The sequence below is a fragment of the Oncorhynchus gorbuscha genome, linkage group LG13 (assembly GCF_021184085.1).
Source record: "Oncorhynchus gorbuscha isolate QuinsamMale2020 ecotype Even-year linkage group LG13, OgorEven_v1.0, whole genome shotgun sequence".
Classification (NCBI taxonomy): Eukaryota; Metazoa; Chordata; class Actinopteri; order Salmoniformes; family Salmonidae; genus Oncorhynchus; species Oncorhynchus gorbuscha.
In genome coordinates, this window is record NC_060185.1 from 29326993 (window position 1) to 29347548 (window position 20556).

General features: G+C 43.0%; 1 protein-coding gene across 1 annotated transcript; it reads right to left on the reverse strand.

The window, feature by feature from the left end:
* Nucleotides 1-44: 44 nt before the first annotated feature.
* Nucleotides 45-19982, reverse strand: LOC123992670 (sacsin-like). The gene is made up of 5 exons (XM_046294025.1): nt 19904-19982; nt 19576-19722; nt 17950-19432; nt 17720-17811; nt 45-13577 (listed from the first exon to the last, which is right to left on the reverse strand). Exons 1-5 carry the CDS (start codon nt 19965-19967, stop codon nt 2002-2004), a joined length of 13362 nt encoding a protein of 4453 aa, XP_046149981.1. The 5' UTR covers nt 19968-19982; the 3' UTR covers nt 45-2001.
* Between the last annotated feature and the right edge of the window lie 574 nt (nt 19983-20556).

The following is a 20556-nucleotide window of genomic DNA, read 5'->3' on the forward strand; positions in this document are numbered from 1 at the left end:
TGAAAATACATTTTCCATTAACATTATGAATACCATGGTGGGGAAAAAGGATAATGTCTTTATTTTGAAAGTTCCATAATCATCTTATTATTTCTCTCTTGTGACAATAGATTGGAAGCTTTTCTACAGTGATGTCCAATGCGTATTACTTTTCTTCCATAATGTATAGCAGTGATGCACTCTAGTGGAGCATCTCTGCAACAGTAGTACATCATGAAAATTCCCCAGCCATGGCTCAGAGGCAATAGCCAAACATGCAGTATTTCCTGTTCTTTGTTTACATGTCTATAGACAATCCCATGCCACTGCCTATAATCACAGAATACATGCCCATACATTCTTGTTACTTCTCCAGTGTTTGAACTTAATTCCTGTTCCAGTTATAACCAATTCATTAGTTATGCTATTACAGTTCAAATGAAACAAAAAAAAAATATATATATATATGTAATTGGATGCCAGCAACTGTACCTTTTAATTCTTTAATAGATTCTCACTTTTAAGGTTACCATTAAGTGTATTATACTGGTTATGTATTATACAGAAGGAGGGTTGACTCAATTTACGTGGGGGGAATTTATTAACTATGGCACTGCATACATCAAGATTTACATTTTCCTCTGCTAAAGTTTGTCAAAGATCTCTTCAAAGGATTCCCCTTGGCATTAAACAGATGTGAAAAAAACATGACATTTTAGTGTATCAACAATATGTTGCCAGTGGATTTCTAGTCTCAAACATCATTCATGAAACTTATCTAAACAAGCACCACACAAGGATGCCACCTGTAATATTCCTCTAATATGAAAAGATCAGACAACCAAATAAAACAGAGCTTGATTCAACTTTGGCAAAATAAACATGTGTTACATTACCTATCTATAGAACACCATGGATCTTCGTTATGGTAATCAAGATTTTTCTTAAGGATGAATTCTTGCCCTAAATCATTTTGTTCAGCCCAATCTGTAATTAATCATTTTGACCCATGATGTTTTCAAAGCAAGTAACTGCTTACTTATCATGAGTACTACAAAAAGTACCTGATGTATCATACATACTCCTCAGCATACAGATAATTCCAGTAGATGTAGTGTACAGTTGTGCTCCTAAAAGACACCATTCAAAGTATGATAAACTGACAAACAGTTCAGTGGAGACACAGTCAATGATGATAAAACACAATCTAAAGTATAGATGCATGAAAGCTAGAAGTAACATTCATAATCTTCCATTCAGTCTATTTCTCCCAATCTGCTGGGGTGTCACAAGCACTCTACAAGTGCAAGAACCAGAGGAGTTTTCAGAAAGTGCTTTGTCCATTTACAAGCAAAGACTATGATACAGAACATTTACAACTTATTAAAAATTAAAAATAAACCACCTTTAAAATATAAAAATGACATTTTAAAAGTACAAATATGATTGTAATTGTGTTGGTTGATTTTCAGATGTTGCAAATAGAACACACTGCATGACAACAGTGACAACAGTGACAACATGAGAGAATTGTCAAGAATCAATAAACTTGACTTTATAGATGGTAACAAACAAAATACAGACAAATGGCAGAAAAAATATACTTGTATAAAAGGTCAAGTAAAAAAGCAGCATAGTTGTACTCAATTATCTGAGAGCAAATATATTCAACATGGGACTTTGGTTAAAAAAAGTATTGCTGGGGCATTTGTATGTACAGCATTGCAGCTAAAGATCATTTCTGTCTTTGTAGAATGGTTCAGCCACATCAAATTACTTTCAGGCAGCTTGTTGTTAGAATATGAAGAGCCATACATGTATACATTATGCATTGGCCACAGAAACAATATTGGTACTGGCGTGCTGCATATCTAAGCTGCCAGCTGGATACTTAATTTTGCCTCAAAACAATAATATACTAATCAGTATTGCACACAGCTACTATAATCTTCTGTTGTTCAGTGGATCTATGCATATTTGTTTTATTTAAATGGTCTAATATGTTCCAGTCACATGGCAGAATTAGATTTTTTGTTGCACAAAAGTTTCAAGTTTGATGATGATCCGTGCTGTACATTCCATCACTCTCATTGCCACCTCAGACGTGAATCTGTCATTGGGGATCTGGGGAAAGGGTAAGAGGTCAGGATAGCGAGTTCTTAGGCTGTCCACACCATATCCCTCCAAGATGTTGACATCCTTGGCAAGTCCTGCTAGCTGTGGGTTGTACTCCTCCACTTTCTGTGCCAGTGAGGTGGGTTTCACATCCTTATCTGATTTCCCTCTGACAGAATAGTCAGCAGCTATCAAGGCTAGTTTCGTAGCTAGGTAGCATTTGAAACACACCCACTCATTGGCATTTTTGTGAAGGTCATTCCGTGCAGCAGAAAAGTTGGCTCTTGCTTGCCTGAGCCACCTGCGGGCTTCCATAGGATTGCCAACAGACTTGAAGGTCGGGGGCACAAAGAAGCGATTAGAATGTGATGAACCTGCATAAGTAGTGAACTGCTCCCGGAACTGCTGTTTCTCAGACTTATGGCTTGTTGCCTCTTGGTTCCACGATGTGTAAAATCTTTGAAATGAAAACTTCTCTGACTGGAAGCGGGTGGAAGAAGTTGAGAAAGTTCTCCTGGATGCTCGGTCAGTGTTCTGCTGATCTGTCAGAGTCTGCTTCTCCATCCTGTTGATTTCATTCTGTAAATGCTTGAAGACCTCTGTAGCTACGTCTAGATTCTCTGCATTCTTGTCCGGATGCCACTTGAGATACAGCCGGCGAATTATCTTCTTCCTTTCCGTTTCAGCGAGTTTCCAAGCTTGCTCAATAACTAAAGTCATATCTTTTAGGATTTCTGGCAATGCACTAAGTCTTATCTTTTTGGGAGATTGTTTTGTGGGAGGTACTTTCTGATTTTCCTTTCTAGTAAAAAGGGGAGGCACCAATCGTGGACCAGGACCAGGAGATTGACATTCTTGGGGGGTTGTTGGAGTCGATGGGGCTCTGCTGTCTCGGATATGAGTACTTTCCTCTTGTCTAGAGAATTTGTACAGATCAAGAGAACTGACTATTTTGTACTCACTATATCCAATGTCAATTTGGAAGCATTTCCCAAGGAAGCTTGGGTTGTCCTCCTCATCTTTCTCTACTTCTTGAACAATGATGGCATACGTGTACGTGGGCTGATATCCGCCATAGACATCCCCTCCTTCAGAGTCCACAAGGTAACCCACATATTCTCCTGGGTAAAACACATTCATTGGATCCATAAGGAGTATATGGTGTATCTCAGCTGGTATGGGTGTTCCAGGGAGAGGAAGCTCGAGTTTTGAGGCCTCTGTGGAGTCATACTTGACGCCAAGGTTGTCCAGCTTCTCTGTGATTCTGTAGATGTCGTTACAGCCCAGCATAGCAATTAGATAGGAGGTGTCAGATATCAAGTTGTCCGTTGCAGATTTTAGTGTCATCGCCAGTGCTAAGAGAAAATTTATGTCTTTGCTGTCTGAGTGTTGGATGTAGAGATGAATCACAGCTGTCCCGTACCTTTTCAGGAAGGCAAGAGTTTCACTCCGGCTATGTGGGATAGGGCTGCAACCTTTCACTCTTAGTGTCGTCTGGAGTTTCTCAAAACAAGACACCTTCAATCCCTCACAAAGTGCTTTGCACAATCGTATGGCTTTTTCTTCATTCACAAGGAATGCATTGTCATTTTCATGCTTCATTATTCGTATCAGTCCTGTGATGAACTGTTCTGATGACAGTAGAAGTTGAAGGCGACCCTGAAGCGAACAGAGAGCTCCAAACTGGCACATTTTGGGAGACTCCTCATCCAGTTGCTCCTCGAGGATACTACTCAGGAGTCTTGGCCTTAGCTTCTGTGGGAGCAACATGATCAGCTTTGTGTGGAAAGAATGGTCCTTGCCAAGATAACACTGACTCATGTCCACAAGCATCTGAACACCTACATTACCCTGAATTCTGCTCTTGTAATGTGGGGCATCGTCAAACACTAAACTGTTGGATTTGGTTAATCGACCATCGTGACTTGGCAGGTAAAATATAAAATCTTTGAGGCTCTCAAGGTCTTTGCGTATCTGAACTGGGTCATTCTGTAGGCTTTTGAATAGCCCTGAGACAGCCCTTTTCACAGTTCTCATTTCATTCGGATCGAGCTGCTTACCCTCTGAATTTCTGTGAATGCGGCACAGCACTTCAGCGTATTGTTTTGTTGATACAACATCCTCTGTGCCCAAAAGCTTAAACATCTGATGAAAGATGCCAAGCTCTAGTGGTAGTTTGTATAGGTATGGCTTGAAGTCAGATTCATTGTCCAAGTTGATGACAACCTCCTCTGGCTTTAGAAGTTTCCAGCCCTCCTCAACCATGACAAAACTCACCCCTAATAGCTGCAAGCGAAAATCTCTTTTATCTGCATTGAGAAATTCGTAGGTGGATCTCAAGACTTTGTTCCTTGTTTTCACCATGTCATCGTCAGGATTGGATATGTTGCAGATATTTTTGCAGTTGCTTATCACTTTGTCCAAGGGGGGTTCCAAGTTGACACTTAATATCCGCAGCACTAAGTCCAGTTGTTCTTGGCCAGTCAGTGTGCTTCCCTCCTGGTCTTTAATGGCTGCTGGTGTGGCCTTCTCTGGGAGAATGGGACATGATGTCCATAGCAATTGAATGATATCAGTTTGTTTGAATTTTGGATTGACTTGAGACTCACTGAAACGTATCAGAGGGAGAGTGCCATTCATCTCTTGGAATTGAGCATGGAGCCGGATCAGCTCAGTGGGTGCACGCTCAGGACAAAGGAATGCTATCATTGACAGCTCTTTGAGGAAAGCTCCAACAAATAGGTCTGTCCTCTCATTGAATATGTGGTTAAGGAGAACATCAACAATCATTTGGGCTTTTTCTTTGGACCAGTTCTCTGTCTGAGCTTTGATGCTGACTTCTTTTGCATACTGGAGAATTTGCTGTTGAGAGACCATGTGTTTGAGACCTATATTCCTTAGGAATGTGATCCATGAGGTGAGAAATGCTGTTCCATTTTTTGGCTTTGACACTTGCTCAACCTTCTTGAAAAAGTCATTGGGTATGAATGCTTTTGGAGAGAGCATCACTTCGAACACCTTTACGGTTTGATCGTAGAACATTTTGGTAGACCTGAGTCTGTTGGTGTAGTCATAGATTAATGGCAGACCTTCCAGTTTCTCATACAGCTGATCCTTCATCCCACATGACTCCTCCATTGCCAAAAGTCTCTCCTTCAGATATACAAGGTGCTCAATTTTTGCATCGTATGACAGGCTGTCAAACTTTGGAAGGAGATGCCTCAGGTAGACTTCCAGATCATCAATTGGGAAACATCCAAGGAAACTGTACAGTTCCTTCAATTGTGGATTGTCAGCAAGAAAGGCGAAGGATGTTGTATGGGCCCATTTTTCCATATCTGCAGAGGGAATGCTTTTTGCCAGAACATAGCATGACCCAAAGTTTGCAATACTGATGTATCTGCCACTGACTGCTTTGAAGCATGGGAGCAATTTCAGAGTTTGAATGTCCTCTTGGGAGAGGTTGATCAAATTACAGTTGAAGTACAACAGAAGAGCCTCAAAGTCTTTGTCAGTTAAGCTTCCTGTTTTGAAAGCTGCCGTCTGAATCATGTACTCCAGTGCTTTGAGGATGCTGGATGGATTGTCTATGTTTGCTGTATGCTGTGCCAGAAAAGGCAGGACAGGATTCTCTTTGAAGCATATTTTGTTGACAGCAAGCTGAATGCATCCCCCTTTCATTATGATGTGAAAGACTTTGTCATTTTGCCCATTTGGAAAGATAGCTGCGCTTATCAAACTCAAGGGAAGCAACACATCGTGATCAGGGACAACCAGTTTGTTGCTTGAAACCATGAATTTGATTCCTGGCAGCAAAGCCCAGTCTTTCAGTAGCTCAAGTACAGTCTCGAAATTGGGTTTGATGCCTGCCTGCTCTTCCTTGACTGCAATGTTCTCACTGATGAAGTTCCACGCACCTTTCAGCCAAGACTCACTGGCGTAGTTGTCTCTCCACTTCACAGGAATTCTTGTTCTGTATTCACGTGGTAGAACAGAACCCAACAGTTCCCCAAAACTGCTGATGTCGAAGACCTTTGCAACACCTGAATTCATCAGGATGGTGTTGTACTTCATGTACAGTGTATTCATGAACAGCTCTTTCCTTGATGAGACCAGCTCATGGTGTGTGGACAGAAACTTTGGTTTCTTGGAATCAAACACCTGGAGTATGTTGTCCATTGTCATCAGCAGTGGTAGCCCCTCTATGTTGATTTCATTCTCCTCTACGTCTTTGAAGCAGTAGTCAACCAGAAGCTTCAGGCTGTGGAAGAGCTTGTAATTCGACTGCTGGAGTCGACAGGGAAGTTTCCCAACTTGGCAAGATGTGTCTGGGGACGAGAATGTGAGGAGAAATCTTCGTACATCCTCTGGGGTAACATAGCTCACAGGAATGCCTGCATCATCCAAACAGAAGTAAAGACTTGCTGTTTCATCACAACTGTGGACCAAGTTGAAGCCCACATCCGAAAGCAGGGCCTTGAGTCGGAAGACGTTTTCTGCAACAGACTTGCGTGAGGAGATGTTGTATTCTGTGTTCTTCAGATGTTGAAGTTCATCCTGCAGTAGATTGTCAAAGAATGCACGACCTTTGTTGGCAGAGGATGTGTTCACCCAGGAGATGTATACGGCAGAGTGCATGTCTGTGTTGTCAATGTGGGGAGCCCTAACGACAGGAAGGAGACGTTTCAGGTCAGCATGAATGCAGGTGTGCACTGCTTTGACAAGACAGTACCAATCTGGCTGAATGTCAAGTCTGTTGACTGGGAAGAAGTACAGGAATTTCCTCAAAGTGTCTTTAACGATGTGAATTGGTGTTCCCTGTAACACAGTCATGGTGGGATCGGGTCCCGGGAAGTACTGTCGTTTCAGCTGAATCAACAGCTCCACATAGGCAGGAGCTATCAACGATGTCATCAAGTTGTTGTTCCAGTCACTCCTCACACCTACTCCATTGTCGTCTCTCCATAGGTTTCTCCTGGCAGAATCTAATGCAAAATGGCCATTAACATGAAAGGGCAAGCCAGTCTCCATTGAAAGGGGTAGAAAGCAGAATGCTCTGTGGGGCTTCTTGTAGTTGTGGCTTACACATGCAGCCACCCCTCCACGTGGAAAGAGAGTAATGTCTTCATTTTTGTGGGCTGAAATCACACTCTTTGAGACTTTCTCGATGCAGGAGAAGCCAGATCGATTGCAGACCATCCAAGTTGTTAGATTGCCATCGGAGTCCTCTATATCCATTGAGTAGGTTATCTGCTGGACTGGAATTTGAGTGAGCTGCTTCCTTTTTGTCACACTATCCACCACTGATGTGTGAAATTGCTTGCGTTTTAGACGGTCACCATCTGTGATTTTAGCAGTCACAGAGTATAGCACCTTCAGGTCTCCTGAGGCTTTCTCTATTTCACAGATGGAAATTTTCTCCATGTGGTTGAGGAACATGAGGAGTTCTGCCCCATCGGCTTTTAGTTTATCCAGAAGGTTTTGCACCATTCTGTCTGATGCAGGAACAGAGCTGATCTCTGATATTTTGGCCATTTCTGTTGAGCGTATGGGAAATCTGAACATTGTGCAATGTTCAAGTTTGAAATGAGATCCCAGGTAAAGATTTAGCACGTCAGAGAATTGAGATCTAAAGTCAGAGTCCAAGTCCCTAAACATTCTTCCCGGACTAACAGATGTCGCCCCGGGTGCATATCGTGCATGTGGATCGAAGATGCAAAGAATGTCATTGTTTGACATGAAAGATGGGCAGTCTGTGATGTGATACACAGAGTTGAATCCTATGCCATATTGTCCAGTTTTGCCAGGGTTTGCTTCTTTTGTTCCTCTTCCTAGGTTCTGGATTCCTCTGACATCATCCTCAGTGAAAGGCTGATTGTTGTAGACACACAATGATGGGCCTTGCATTGGCAACCATTTGTCATCAAATATTCTGTCTGTGGGGTGGGTTCTTGGATCGAACACAAAGTAAATTTCAGTGGCTTTAGCATCATCTGCATTCTGCAGGAGCTCCTTTAGCATTTCCTTCTCTGATGGGTAAGCGTTGAGAATACTTTTAATTCTACTTGTGAGTTTCTCTTTTTGTCCAAACTCACTTCCAAGAGTAGTGAAGCAGATATTTGAGGCATACCTTTCCAGGGCTTTGTGACGTTTAGGAACTGCTCCTAATTTCACAGCAACCTCTCTTGGAATATCTGCATGGCAATATTTCACAGTTGTGTCTCTGACTTTGATCCAAGGACAGTCATTGTAACACAGAGACTTTGATGGCTGCAGTGTAAGATGGATGTCAGGAAGGAGAATTTCCTTGTAGGTAGCTTGGCAGAATTCTTGTTTTTTGTCTCTGATTAAGCCCCATATTCCTTCACTAATGATTCTGCGAGAGAGCTGAAAGCTATCTTCAGAGAGTGCTCTTTTCCCACACTCCTGTTTCACTAATTCAAGAACAGCTGAAAAGTTCTCAACTGTGAAGCTTGACTGAACCCCAACATTCTCAAAGAGCTCACGGCAACTGTTTCTGTACTTGTTGGGAAGCTGGTAGAGATATGGTGCTGCATCAAAGTTCTGGTAGAATGCAACTTTGGAGGGCTCAACGTAAGTGTTCTCCACCAGAATGGAGCAAAAGGTTTTCAGCTCCTCATTGATCTCTGTCTTTGCTTTGGCATCCTGGAGCATTTCTTCATGTAAGTATTTGTAGCAGGCATTGGTAATATTTTCCTGATATAAAGTAACTCCGTCAAATGACTTAGCAAGTTCCTTAAGTTGACTGACAACTAGTCCAACTGTTGGCCTTCTTATCAATCCGAGAGAGTCTTTTACAGCCAATGTGATCGGGCCGCACCCTTTGAATGATGGAGAGTTCTCATTAAGGATGGGCTTCATCAAGCACACTGTGTCCTGGTGGTCAGTCGTAAAGAGCTCTTTGGCAGAAAACATGGTGGACTGGGGGAATGTATTCCCATGCCATGGTAGTGAAAACCCTGCGGGCTTTGTCAGAAAAGGAAGGAACTTTATGTCCTGTAGCTTCTCCAGTAGTTTACCTGCTCCTGAGTCTGTCATTTTCAGCTTCTCATCAATGAGACTGAGAATAATGCTGCTCCGAAGACATGCAGCAGTGTGATCATTTTCATTTAGATCGAACACAGATTCAGCACGATCAATCAAATCCTCCCAAGAGAGGTCATCTTTGACCATTCCCAGCTGTACTAGCTTGACCAAGCACACTGGATTCATGTAGTCTTTCGAGGTTCCTTCTGGAAATCTTCCATCATCAGCGTTGTACAGTTTTGCAACTCTTCCTTCTGGATGGATTAGTCTGGATGGTAAGACTAATTGTTGATTGGGGCCAGAGCATGGGATGCATGGAGTCTCCCTAAGAATTGATGCAAATTCCTCCAGTTTGTCATTCAAGACATAATGCATTAGGGGATTACGAAGTTCATTGTCGATGTCTTGGATATGGGGGAAAAAGACATCTAAGAAGAACTGCTTTTCAGTCAGGGTGTTCTCTATCAGCTTCCCTTTGCATCCAGCATCATCAAAACCTTCTTTGACCCATTCAGGCAGCTCAACAGCACAGAGGTCTTGCGAGCTGCTCTTCTTGAGGTATTTTAGGAAAATCTTGAAAGCAGCAGGACCAATGTCTGGTCTACAGAGCAAGGAGTCATCTAGGAATCTGACATACTTGATTGATACCCAGGTTTTGCCATCTGAGAAAACTTTTGCATGGTCACAGTCACCCCCTTTGGCAATCTCTTGGTAGACTCCTTGGCTGATCACTGTAAAGTCATCGTGTACCACACTTGGATCAGGCCATGCTACGTAGTAGCTATAGTCAAGTAGTTCTCCACTTTCTGCCATTGAACGTAGCATATTGAGTGCTGCTATGTATGCCTGGACAATCACATGTCTCATGAACACTGAGTTCCAGTGTCCTTTGGTGTCCGTCTTCCAGATCTCTTTGCGGTTAGATGTCACAGCAAAACAGCCGTTTATATGAACTGGCAAGCCTGTCTTGATTCTGAGAGGTAAATAGCAAAACACCTCTCCTATCGGGTTGGCGTGGTTGGTGTTTGCCTTCACTGTCCATTTTCGATTCTCCTCCTCTGAGAGCAGAACAGCTACACCCCCACAAGGCACTAGTCCAAGTCGTTTTCCACTCTCACCAAGTGAAAATTTTAGCGCTTCGGTCACATCCATACATGAACAAATGAGCCAGTTTGTAAGATCAACTGCCTTTTGGGGCATTTCGTCTGTGAGTCTTCTGTTCTTTCCGTCTTTGGCAGCCATTTCAAAGTATGAGGAAGGATCCTCCTCTGAACCTCTGAAGAGGGGTGACTGGAGATCAACTATGCGCTTGAACACATTGTGAAACTCCTCCACCACAATGCGTATGATACAGCCAGACTTGGGAGTGTCAGCCGGTACCCTGTTGGTGGTTGCAACCTTTTTCATGACTTTTGCTGCAGATTTCAGGATGCTCAGAGGCCCATATGCAGCTTTGGATGACCACACACTTTTATTGATAGTAACAACATCCTGTGCTGCTGCTGGATTGGGCTCTTCATATTTCAGGTACTTCAGTACCATGGAGCCCACATGCTGCGTGAAGAGAATGAGCCGGTGGCCACATATACTGAACTCATCAACAAGGGAGTAGATGTCTGGGGTGTTGTAGTAGACACTACTGATTTCACTCACTGATGCCTCTTGCTCAGTCCTGAAGGGGAGTCTGAACAGTGTTCCATCGTACTTGTACGGAGACTCTTGTGCAAGAGGAAGTTGGCAATTGAAGACATTGATGAAGGGTTTGAATTGATTGGGGAACTTTCGTAGCCGTTTCTGTTGTTTGCTCCAGTTGATCTTGATTCCTGGGTTTGACCGGTCTCTAATGTGCTTGCTGATGTGGTTGATGTTTGGATCGAACATGATCATGAACTCTCTACTCATTATGATGGGGATGTCAGTGATGTGATAAACTGAGTTGAAACCTAGGCCAAATTTGCCAACTTTGTCTGCCTCACATCTCTTCATTGACCCACCTAACCTTGTTATGTTCAGAAAGTCGGTGTCAGAGAATGTAGAATTGTTGAATGACCACAAGGAGGGGCCATGGCATATAATCATGCCAGGGTCAAGCAGGTTCTCTCGAATGTCAATATTCTTCCGCATGTCTATCAGGAAGCTACACTCTGTAGCACTCGCATCATCTGCATTCTGAAGAAGTTCTTTGAAAATATCTGCGACAGATGGATATTCTTCTAGAATGTTCTTTATTCTCACTGTCAGAGGCTCCCGTTGGCCTGATTGTTCAAAGCCAAGGTTTTCTGGGTTTATCAGTCTAGTACTCAAACATGGTACGTTAAGCCATTCTGCTGTTTTCATGGGGATGTCATCATGGACTAAGATAATGGGTTCTGATGTATCATCAAGCAAGTCATGTAGATCCTCCACTTTAATGTCGCAGTAGGTGCATTCGTGAATGGGTTTCATGGCCAGTTTGCTTGGATCCTTATAGCAAAGGATTGGTACATGCATGTCAATGTCCACAGAAATGTGACTGTTATACAGCCATCTCAGAATATTTATCAGGAGGAGGAGATCATGCTTACTTTCTTCTTGTGTCATTTCTTCCTCACACCTTTGCCTTACTGTTTTGATCACATCAAACACATGGTTTGGGACAACCTCTTCAACCGAACCACAGAATTTGAAAAGTGTGTGAAACTTTGCTATGGTCTTTGGCAAAGAGTACAGGTAGGGTTGCAAATCTAGGTCAGGAATGGGTTTTAGAACTGTGTGGCTTGGTGATGAGAAGGTCTTGCCAGTCCAGACCCAATCAAATGGAAGTGACTTCATTGCCTCTCTTGCATCTTCAAGGTGTGCTTGCATGAAATCATAAATCTCAATAAGGATCTGTTGGAATTGATACCAGTCTTCTGTGGTAAATGCTTGAGATCTGTGCCAGTCATTCACTGCCTTCAAATGCTGTAACACTTGATCAATCTGTGGCTCTATAGATAACTTCAGGGCCTTCTTCATGCCGGAAGAAGTGCGCTCCACAAGTGCAACTGAAGAGCCTACCAGCACTGCATGGGATATATCGCACATTTCTGAGAATGAGCAGATGTTATGGGTGTCTCCCATCCAGGCAAGCGACTTTGGGTAATTTACAGGTCTGTCCTTGCAGACTGGCACCCATTTCAGTTTTTGCAAGGATGTCTGAGCTTCTGAAGACTTGACCAGCTTGGTTTGTCTATTCAGAATTTGCAGCAGTGTTTTCGCTTTCTGTATAACTGGTTCCCATTCTGGCTCATTGCCACCCTGTAATTCTTCGATCTTCTGTGCCACATGAAGTACATCTTTTTCGCTGAGTTGCACTTCACTTTTAAGTCCAAGTTGTCTCAGTGAATGTAACATATCAGGAGAGGATGTATATGTATTTGTGGGAAACCTATTCTTCTCCTCCATGTAGAACAGATTCTGTAAAATCTCCAGCTCAGGGTCAAAAAGGTCTGTAGCAGCAACAGATTTCCCTGCAAATGTATGAATGAACTTTAGAGCCGAAAGCCATCCAATCACAGCTTTGTTTTCATTCTTTAGGAATGACAGATGCTTAAGGGCCCAGAGCATGATTTTAGTGATATCCTCTTTTGAGTAAAACCCTTTCTCCATGTCTTGAACAACCAACTTCAAGCATTCAGTGGTTTTCACCTGTTCCACGGTCAGCATCTTAATGAGACGAATCGATGCCTCATCACTGCAGCCCACAACATTGATGGATAGTTTGACATCTGGTGGATACTTGGCAGTATGGTGTAAAGCCCTGGCTCCTCTCAGTGAGGTATATGTTGGGATGCCTTTCTCTGAACAAGGCCCTACTTTCTCAAAGATGGTCAGCTCCAGGAGGATACGCTTCTCTTTCTCTGTGATGTCAGACAGTCCTGCCAGGAAGTCCCTCAGTGCCACTTTCTGTTTGCTAGAGAAAGATGAGACCAGACTGGCGACTCTCTGGGTTGATGACCTGTCCATGATTTGCAGTAGCATACTGGGAGATGAAGGATGGATGTAGTTCTTCAGTAGAGGATGCTGCAAACACAGGTCCAACCTTTTCATTAGTACTACTCCAAGTTTTTTCATGATTTCAAGAAGGCTTTCAGAGAGTGGGGCCTCCTCCTCATCCACAATGATAATAGGGGATGGAGTTTTGAGACGATGGAGCTCGATTGAGTTCACACTTTCCACCAGGGGCACATTTGGGATCAAAGGCATGTCTTCAAAGGTACTAAGGTCATCAGCAAAGTTAATATACAGATGCTTCCAAACCATCTTTAGCCAAGCATGTGTAGGATGCTTCTTCTCTCGGTTTCCAGGTTCCCACTGGACTGTGAAGTCTCTGGTAGGCCAGACTGTTGAGAGGATCTCCTTTATGAGTCGAGCTGACCGTTCAGGTGTTAGCAATTGTACCTGAGTGCAGGGTCTTCCTGTAGAAGGTAAACATACAAGTTAATATAAATCTTAATAACATTCTTAATTATCATTTACAGGAATTATATACAGTGCATTCAGAAAGCACTCAGATCCTTGACTTTTCCCACATTTTGTTACGTTACAGCCTTAATCTAACATTGATTAAATTATATTTTTCCTCATCAATCTACACACACAATACCCCATAATAACAAAGCGAATACAGTTTTTAAAAAATGTGGCAAATTTATTACAAATTAAAAACAGAAATACCTTATTTACATAAGTATTCAGACCCTTTGCTATGAGACTCGAAATTGAGCTCAGGTGCATCCTGTTTCCATCAATCATCGTTGAGATGTTTACCATTTGATAAAGGTTCAATTAAAAAAACTGTGGTTCACCTGTGGCAAATTCAATTGATTGGACATGATTTGGAAATGCACACAACTGTCTATATAATATCCCACAGTTGACAGTGCATGTCAGAGCAAAATCCAAGCCATGAGGTTGAAGGAATTGTCCGTAGAGCTCCGAGACAGGATCGTGTCCAGGCACAGATCTGGGGAAGAGTACCAAAACATTTCTGTAGCATTGAAGGTCCCCAAGAACACAACACAGTGGTCTCCATCATTCTTAAATGGAAGAAGTTTGGAACCACCAAGACTCTCCCTAGAGCTGACCGCCCGGCCAAACTGAGCAATCGGGGAAGAAGGGACTTGGTCCGGGAGGTGACCAAGAACCCGATGGTCACTCTGAAAGAGCTCCAGAGTACCTCTGTGGAGATAGGACAACCTTCCAGAAGGACAACCATCCCTGCACCACTCTACCAATCAGGCCTTTATGGTAGAGTGGCCAGATGGAAGCCACTCCTCAGTAAAAGGCACATGACGGCCCGCTTGGAGTTTGCCAAAAGGCACCTAAAAAGACTCTCAGACTATGAGAAACAAGATTTTCTGTTCTGATGAAACCAAGATTGAACTCTTTGCCAAGCTCCAAGTCTGGAGAAAACCTAGCACCATTCCTACAGTGAAGCATGGTGGTGGCAGCATCATGCTGTGGGGATGTTTTTCAGCAGCAGGGACTGAGAGAATAGCCAGGATCGAGGGAAAGATGAACAGAGCAAAGTACAGAGAGATCCTTGCTGAAAACCTGCTCCAGAGCGCTCAGGACCTCAGACTGGGGTGAACGTTCACCTTCCAACAGGACAACAACCCTAAGCACACAGCCAAGACAACGCAGGAGTGGCTTCGGGACAAGTCTCTGAATGTCCTTGAGTGGCCCAGACAGAGCCCGGACTTTATCCCAATTGAACATCTCTGGACCTGAAAATAGCTGCAGCGACGCTCCCCATCCAACCTGACAGAGCTTGAGAGGATCTGCAGAGAAGAATGGTATAAACTCCCCAAATACAGGTGTGCCAAGCTTGTAGCGTCATTCCCAATAAGACTCAAGGCTTTAATCTTACCTTACTCAAGGTACTTCAACAAAGTACTGAGTAAAAGGTCTGAATACTTATGTAAATGTTATATTTGCACTTTTTTGCAAACATTTGTAAAAACCAGTTTTGCTTTGTCATTGTATTGTGTGTAGATTGATGAGGAAACAACACAATTGTATCAATTTTAGAACAAGGCTGTAATGTACACAAAATGTGGAAAAGGTCTGAATTTTCCGAATGCACAGTATATAGAAGCCCAAAGTTGAATCTAACAATGTTTGTCCTGCAGGCATGCTAGGTGATTTATTAGCTTTACTGCACAGCCCCAGGTTCATTCCCATCAACACCACCTGTATCAACAAGAGATATTTGCATTTTGGCTCTGCAATGTAGTAGGGATCGACAGGACAATTAGAAAATCAAGTTAAATAAAATATGATAATTTCTATCAAGACCATATGGGCTCAATTAGGCAAACTACAACCCTTTCATTATAAATATTTCTAGTAAATAGATTTTGATTAACTACAACACTCAAAAAATTCACAGCACAGCAAAACATGGCAACTACATTAAGTTACCATGCACAGCATGGCAAGCATAACACACACTTAATATGCTCATTTTTATTTTTTATTTATGCGTTATTTTACCAGGTAAGTTGACTGAGAACACATTTACAGCAACGACCTGGGGAATAGTTATAGGGGAGCGGAGGGGGATGAAAGAGCCAAATGTAAACTAATATTTAGTAGACTCACAATGTCACATCACAATTCTATAATGAGTTCTAATTAAATTACTGATACACAAAGATTCCTGCAATGAGCAAAGACAAAATGCGTTCCAGTGAGAATTCACACTGCCAGAGACACTTTTCTGGGAACTCACACAGCTAAACCAATACAAACACAATATGGGCACTATGAAATGGGACATTTTTCCAATTAAATGGAAGGGAACATCATTTTTCAAATGCTCCCACTTCCACAAAGGTATTCTATTGTCTTTATAAATGTTGAGGTAATGTTAGCTACTGTCCACATTAAATGTATGATATAGATTAGATTAGAGTTTGCATAGTGTCCATTAAAAAAACAGTGTATTGGTTTGGGTTAATGTCAAAAATGATTCCGGGACAGAACACAACATGTCGAAAAAGCGTCTGCTAAATAGCATATATTATTATTATTATTTACCTACCTGAACACCCCCAAAGAAACTGTTGTACTGCAATTACATTTAAAGTACATGTTTTAAACATGTAGGTTATCACGTTGATAACCATTTAAATTTAACTACATCCCCTGATTCCCACAAATCAAATTGTAATTTTAGTTGTATACATTTTATTTTAAAATGTAACTGTACTGGATTAGACTTCGAAGTACTAGTTTGCATTGATAGCAGAGGATACAATCAATCTACCAAGAGACTCTGATGATGAGGTACCAATTCTGAGGATGAGCCCATAGAGCCCTATTGGGTGGGGTAGGCCTTCAGGCTGCAGCAGCAGGCTACAGAGCTGCAGTAGCAGACAGTCAATTCCTGTAACAGCCATTGTAGGGCAGCGATCATACAACACAGCTGAGGAAGGGGAATTCTAGTGTCTCTGGCTGAGGTTCATACAAATGCCGTTCTGCATGGCTATGTGTGAAGGGTCAATTGTGTGAGACAACCTTCTATGTGACCCACTTAATGAAGTGTAATGGGGATAGTACAATCCCTGATACGTGCAGTAGCTCCCAAAGTGGTGTCCTAGCTATGAGGTGGCACTGACAGACCAGCCAGAGAGGCGTCAGGAAAATGACTGAGTAGAAAGTTAGAACTGTGTCAACTCGTAAACCTAAAAGGATAAATCTGATAATGGATCAATATTATTCAGGTTTTTAGTCTTGTTCTGAAAGGCAATATTCCAAATGAATCCACAACGCTTATTTACAAAAATGCAATGGCAGTTAGAGCAGCCTATTATTGCCTTACCCCTTCATATGATCTACCACTGGCAGTCAGAATGACGTGTACCTCTCTGCCCAGGCTAGACCTTTCAACAGTTTCACAGACAACTAGCTCAATACAAAGAATCCTTCAATGCCATAGTATGTCCAGATTATACATACTGTGAAAATGGTTTTATTCACACATAGCGGTCAGGATGTGGACACATTGTTTTATCTGGACTGTGCAGCATAGGGCTTTAATGGACAAAAAAATTCAGCATATTCCCCGACTGGCTCCTGGCCCTTTTGGCAAACTCCAGGTTGGGTTGGGAGCGAGCATGTCCAGGATCTGATAGCAGTGAGTGGAATGTGAGGCACAAAACCAACTCCCCCATCTGCCAGCTCACACACGCACTCAGCAGTTATATATGATCTATCAGCAGTGCACCAGGTTTAATGTCCCACAGGGGGCAGCAGAGCAATGGGATGACCAGGCGTTACTACTACCTGGCTACAAACCTTACACATCCCTCACAGACCACAGCCATTGAGTTTATGAACTAGGCAGTGAAGTCAATGAAGCTGCCGTGTAACCCTTCTACTGTATGTTGAGCTACAGTTTAGAGTGCATGTCTTCTAGATTCATCGATATTATTTCCGAGAAATAATGTTGGTATCCAAATGTAATAATAGGACTAAGGTGGCTCCTCCGATGACACACATAACAAATATAAAAATAAAAGGACATTCATATAACATCTGAGTGGGGGTTTACCTCTGCTTTTGGCTGCATCCTTCAGGCTGCTCATAACTGATGGTTTAATGACCTCCAGTATGAATCGTCCCTCCAGTCCAGGGTAAAGAGACCTTAACACAAAACAGAGAGTACACACTCAGGCTGCAATCTAGCATATTGCTGACAGTCAACAATACTTGCATTCAAATTTGAGGCTTTATGTAGTTTTGAAAAGGCATAGAGAAAATCTCAGAACTTTAATTCTGTACCTGGGGTATTCTTCTGAAGCAATGTAAACTGCATCCTTATCACTGACAGAGGAGGAGAACGCTGCAAATGTCTCATCTTGCAAAGGCAGCAGCTCTAGACCAATTAGGTCGCTGTAACTGTTGTCGCTGAGGACAAACTCCAGCAGAAGCAGCTTCTCCTGAGAGGACCCTTTGTGTTTGGCCTTCCTGATCACCTGCCGCACCAGGGGAGGGGTCACCTTCTTCACAGAGGCAGGACCAGTCACGTACGTGTTTACAACCGCATCCACAGCAGCAGGCACCCTGGCCACCTGCATCCCTGAGCTTTGGAGGTAGCTGATAACCATCTCTGTGATGTCCAAATCAGTGTCCAGCTCCGAAAACACAGCCTCGTCCACCTGGATCCAGCTGTTAGTGAGAGAGTAGATGACCTGCTGCTGTAGCAAGTCATGAAACAGAGGCTCCAGTATGGGCTTCCAGCGAGGCTTGATCTGGTTGGGGTCTGGCCAGGCCCCATATGCACCTCTGGGAGAGAGGGGGAAGTCTTGGTCTGTCTTGGTCTGGATCCTCTTGATGGCCTCCATGATGAGGGTGAAATAGGCCCTGGGGATGACGGTGACGATGAGTAGCTCATTCCAGAGCGCTGCAGGGTCCCTCCTCTGGTCCACCTCCCGCCATTTGATGCTCCTGCGATTGTCTGTGAGGCCGAAGAAGCCGCTGACGTGGACTGGCAGCCCCGTCAGGCTCTCCTCTCCAGGGGGGAGAGGCAGGAAGCAGAACGCTCGCCCTGAGAAACCAGACGTGGCGCCCTTGTCCTCATCGATGCGGGTGAGAGGAAGGGCGATGCCGATGGTGGGGATGAACTTCAGGTCATCTGCCAGGGAGTCCAAGTCACTGCACAAGCCCCGACCCCCCACTCCATTACACACCAGCCAGGTGGTCCTCTGGGTCTCCTTGGCTGTCTCGTCCTGGGTCTCGATGTTGACCTGGTAGGTGGCGCACGTGACAGTACCGTTGGGCACTCCGTTGCTGTAGCTGTCTGTGGCCAGGCCCAGGGTCTTTAGAGAGTTAGGACGCTCTAGCTTGTCTTCTGGGTTTTCTCCTGCAGTCACCTGGAAAAGCATGCGTTCTGTACCGTCTGACTCACGCACATGCAGGGAGACCTTCTGAACACTCTTGAGGAAGAGAAGAACTGTGTCAGCGTCGGCTTTGAAAGACTCAAAGAGCTCCAGCACCTTCTCTTTGTTGTAGATGTTGGCGCTCAGCTGGGAGGGTTTCATGCGGAGGGGGAAGCGGAACAGAGTTCCAGAGAAGCTGCCGTCCTTGATAGTTTTACCGGAGTTTCCAAATAAGCCAACATAGGGTGCAAACTGGTCAGTGAGCTCTGTGATCTCCTTCATGTCTGTCTTCAGATTCCAACACTGCCCAGACTCATGTGCACCAAACAGGGTCTGGTGAGGGTCCAGCATGCCGATCTGTTCTCCACTGAATATACTGGGGACATCTGAAACATTCAAACAATATTTTTTTTATTTACTGATTAAATGTAACTTTTAAAAAAAGTGCAGATTGAAAGATATATGAAACATAATAATAATAATACCTTACTCATATGCAGGTAAAATAATATTTCAATAAAAGCCTCACCTGTTATGTGGTATACAGAGTTGAACCCAATACCAAATCGTCCAACTTTCAAAGGATCATCTCTCTTTCTGCTCCTTGCTATCTCCTGAATTCCATTCCAATCTTCAGTCGTGAACACTGCATCATTATACACATACAAGGCCGTTCCTAGAACCAAAACATGAAATCAAATCATCCAAATAAGATAAATCTTGATGACAGTTTTCAGATATTTTGTAAACCAACGAAACAGCACAATATCTCACGACACTGAAACTTTAATTACTGAAAACAAAAATGGCCCTATATATGGTAAACTGAATAATCTGTGAGAATGACTAAAACCTACCTTGATACTGAGCCATGTCATGTGACCAAAGTGACTCCACTCCATACTCTTTCTCATCGTACATTAACTTAACCTCTGTGGCTCCAGCATCCTCAGCATTCTGTATCAGCTCCTGCAGAGAAAAACAGTGAGCTAATTTAAAACGACTTAAAGGTTCAGGGCCTTGTTTTATAACATTAAGATACATACATAAATACTGTATATACAGTACCAGTCAAATGTTTGGACACCTACTCATTCAAGGGTTTTTCTTTATTTGTACTATTTTCTACATTGTAAAATAATAGTGAAGACATCAAAACTATGAAATAACACATATGGAATCATGTAGTAACCCCCAAAAAGTGTTAAACAAAGCAAAATATATTTTATATTTTGGATTCTTCAAAGTAGCCACCCTTTGCCTTGACAGCTTGGCATTCTCTCAACCAGCTTCACCTGGAATGATTTTCAAACCGTCTTAAAGGAGTTCCCACATATGCTGAGCACTTGTTGGCTGCTTTTCCTTCACTCTGGGTTGAGGTCGAGTGATATTTTATTTATTTTCACCTTTATTTAACCAGGTAGGCTAGTTGAGAACAAGTTCTCATTTACAACTGCGACCTGGCCAAGATAAAACAAAGCAGTGCAACACAAACAACAACAGTGTTACA

Bases quoted from the DNA above. Each gene is read 5' to 3' on its own strand.
- LOC123992670 (XM_046294025.1), bottom strand. From the start codon at position 19,967: ATGTACGATGAGAAAGAGTATGGAGTGGAGTCACTTTGGTCACATGAC. The intron at 19,433-19,575 runs GTGAGGCTTTTA...TGAATGTTTCAG, and splicing joins CTCTGTATACCACATAACAG to ATGTCCCCAGTATATTCAGT. The intron at 13,578-17,719 runs GTAAACCCCCAC...TACCTTCTACAG, and splicing joins GGATGCAGCCAAAAGCAGAG to GAAGACCCTGCACTCAGGTA.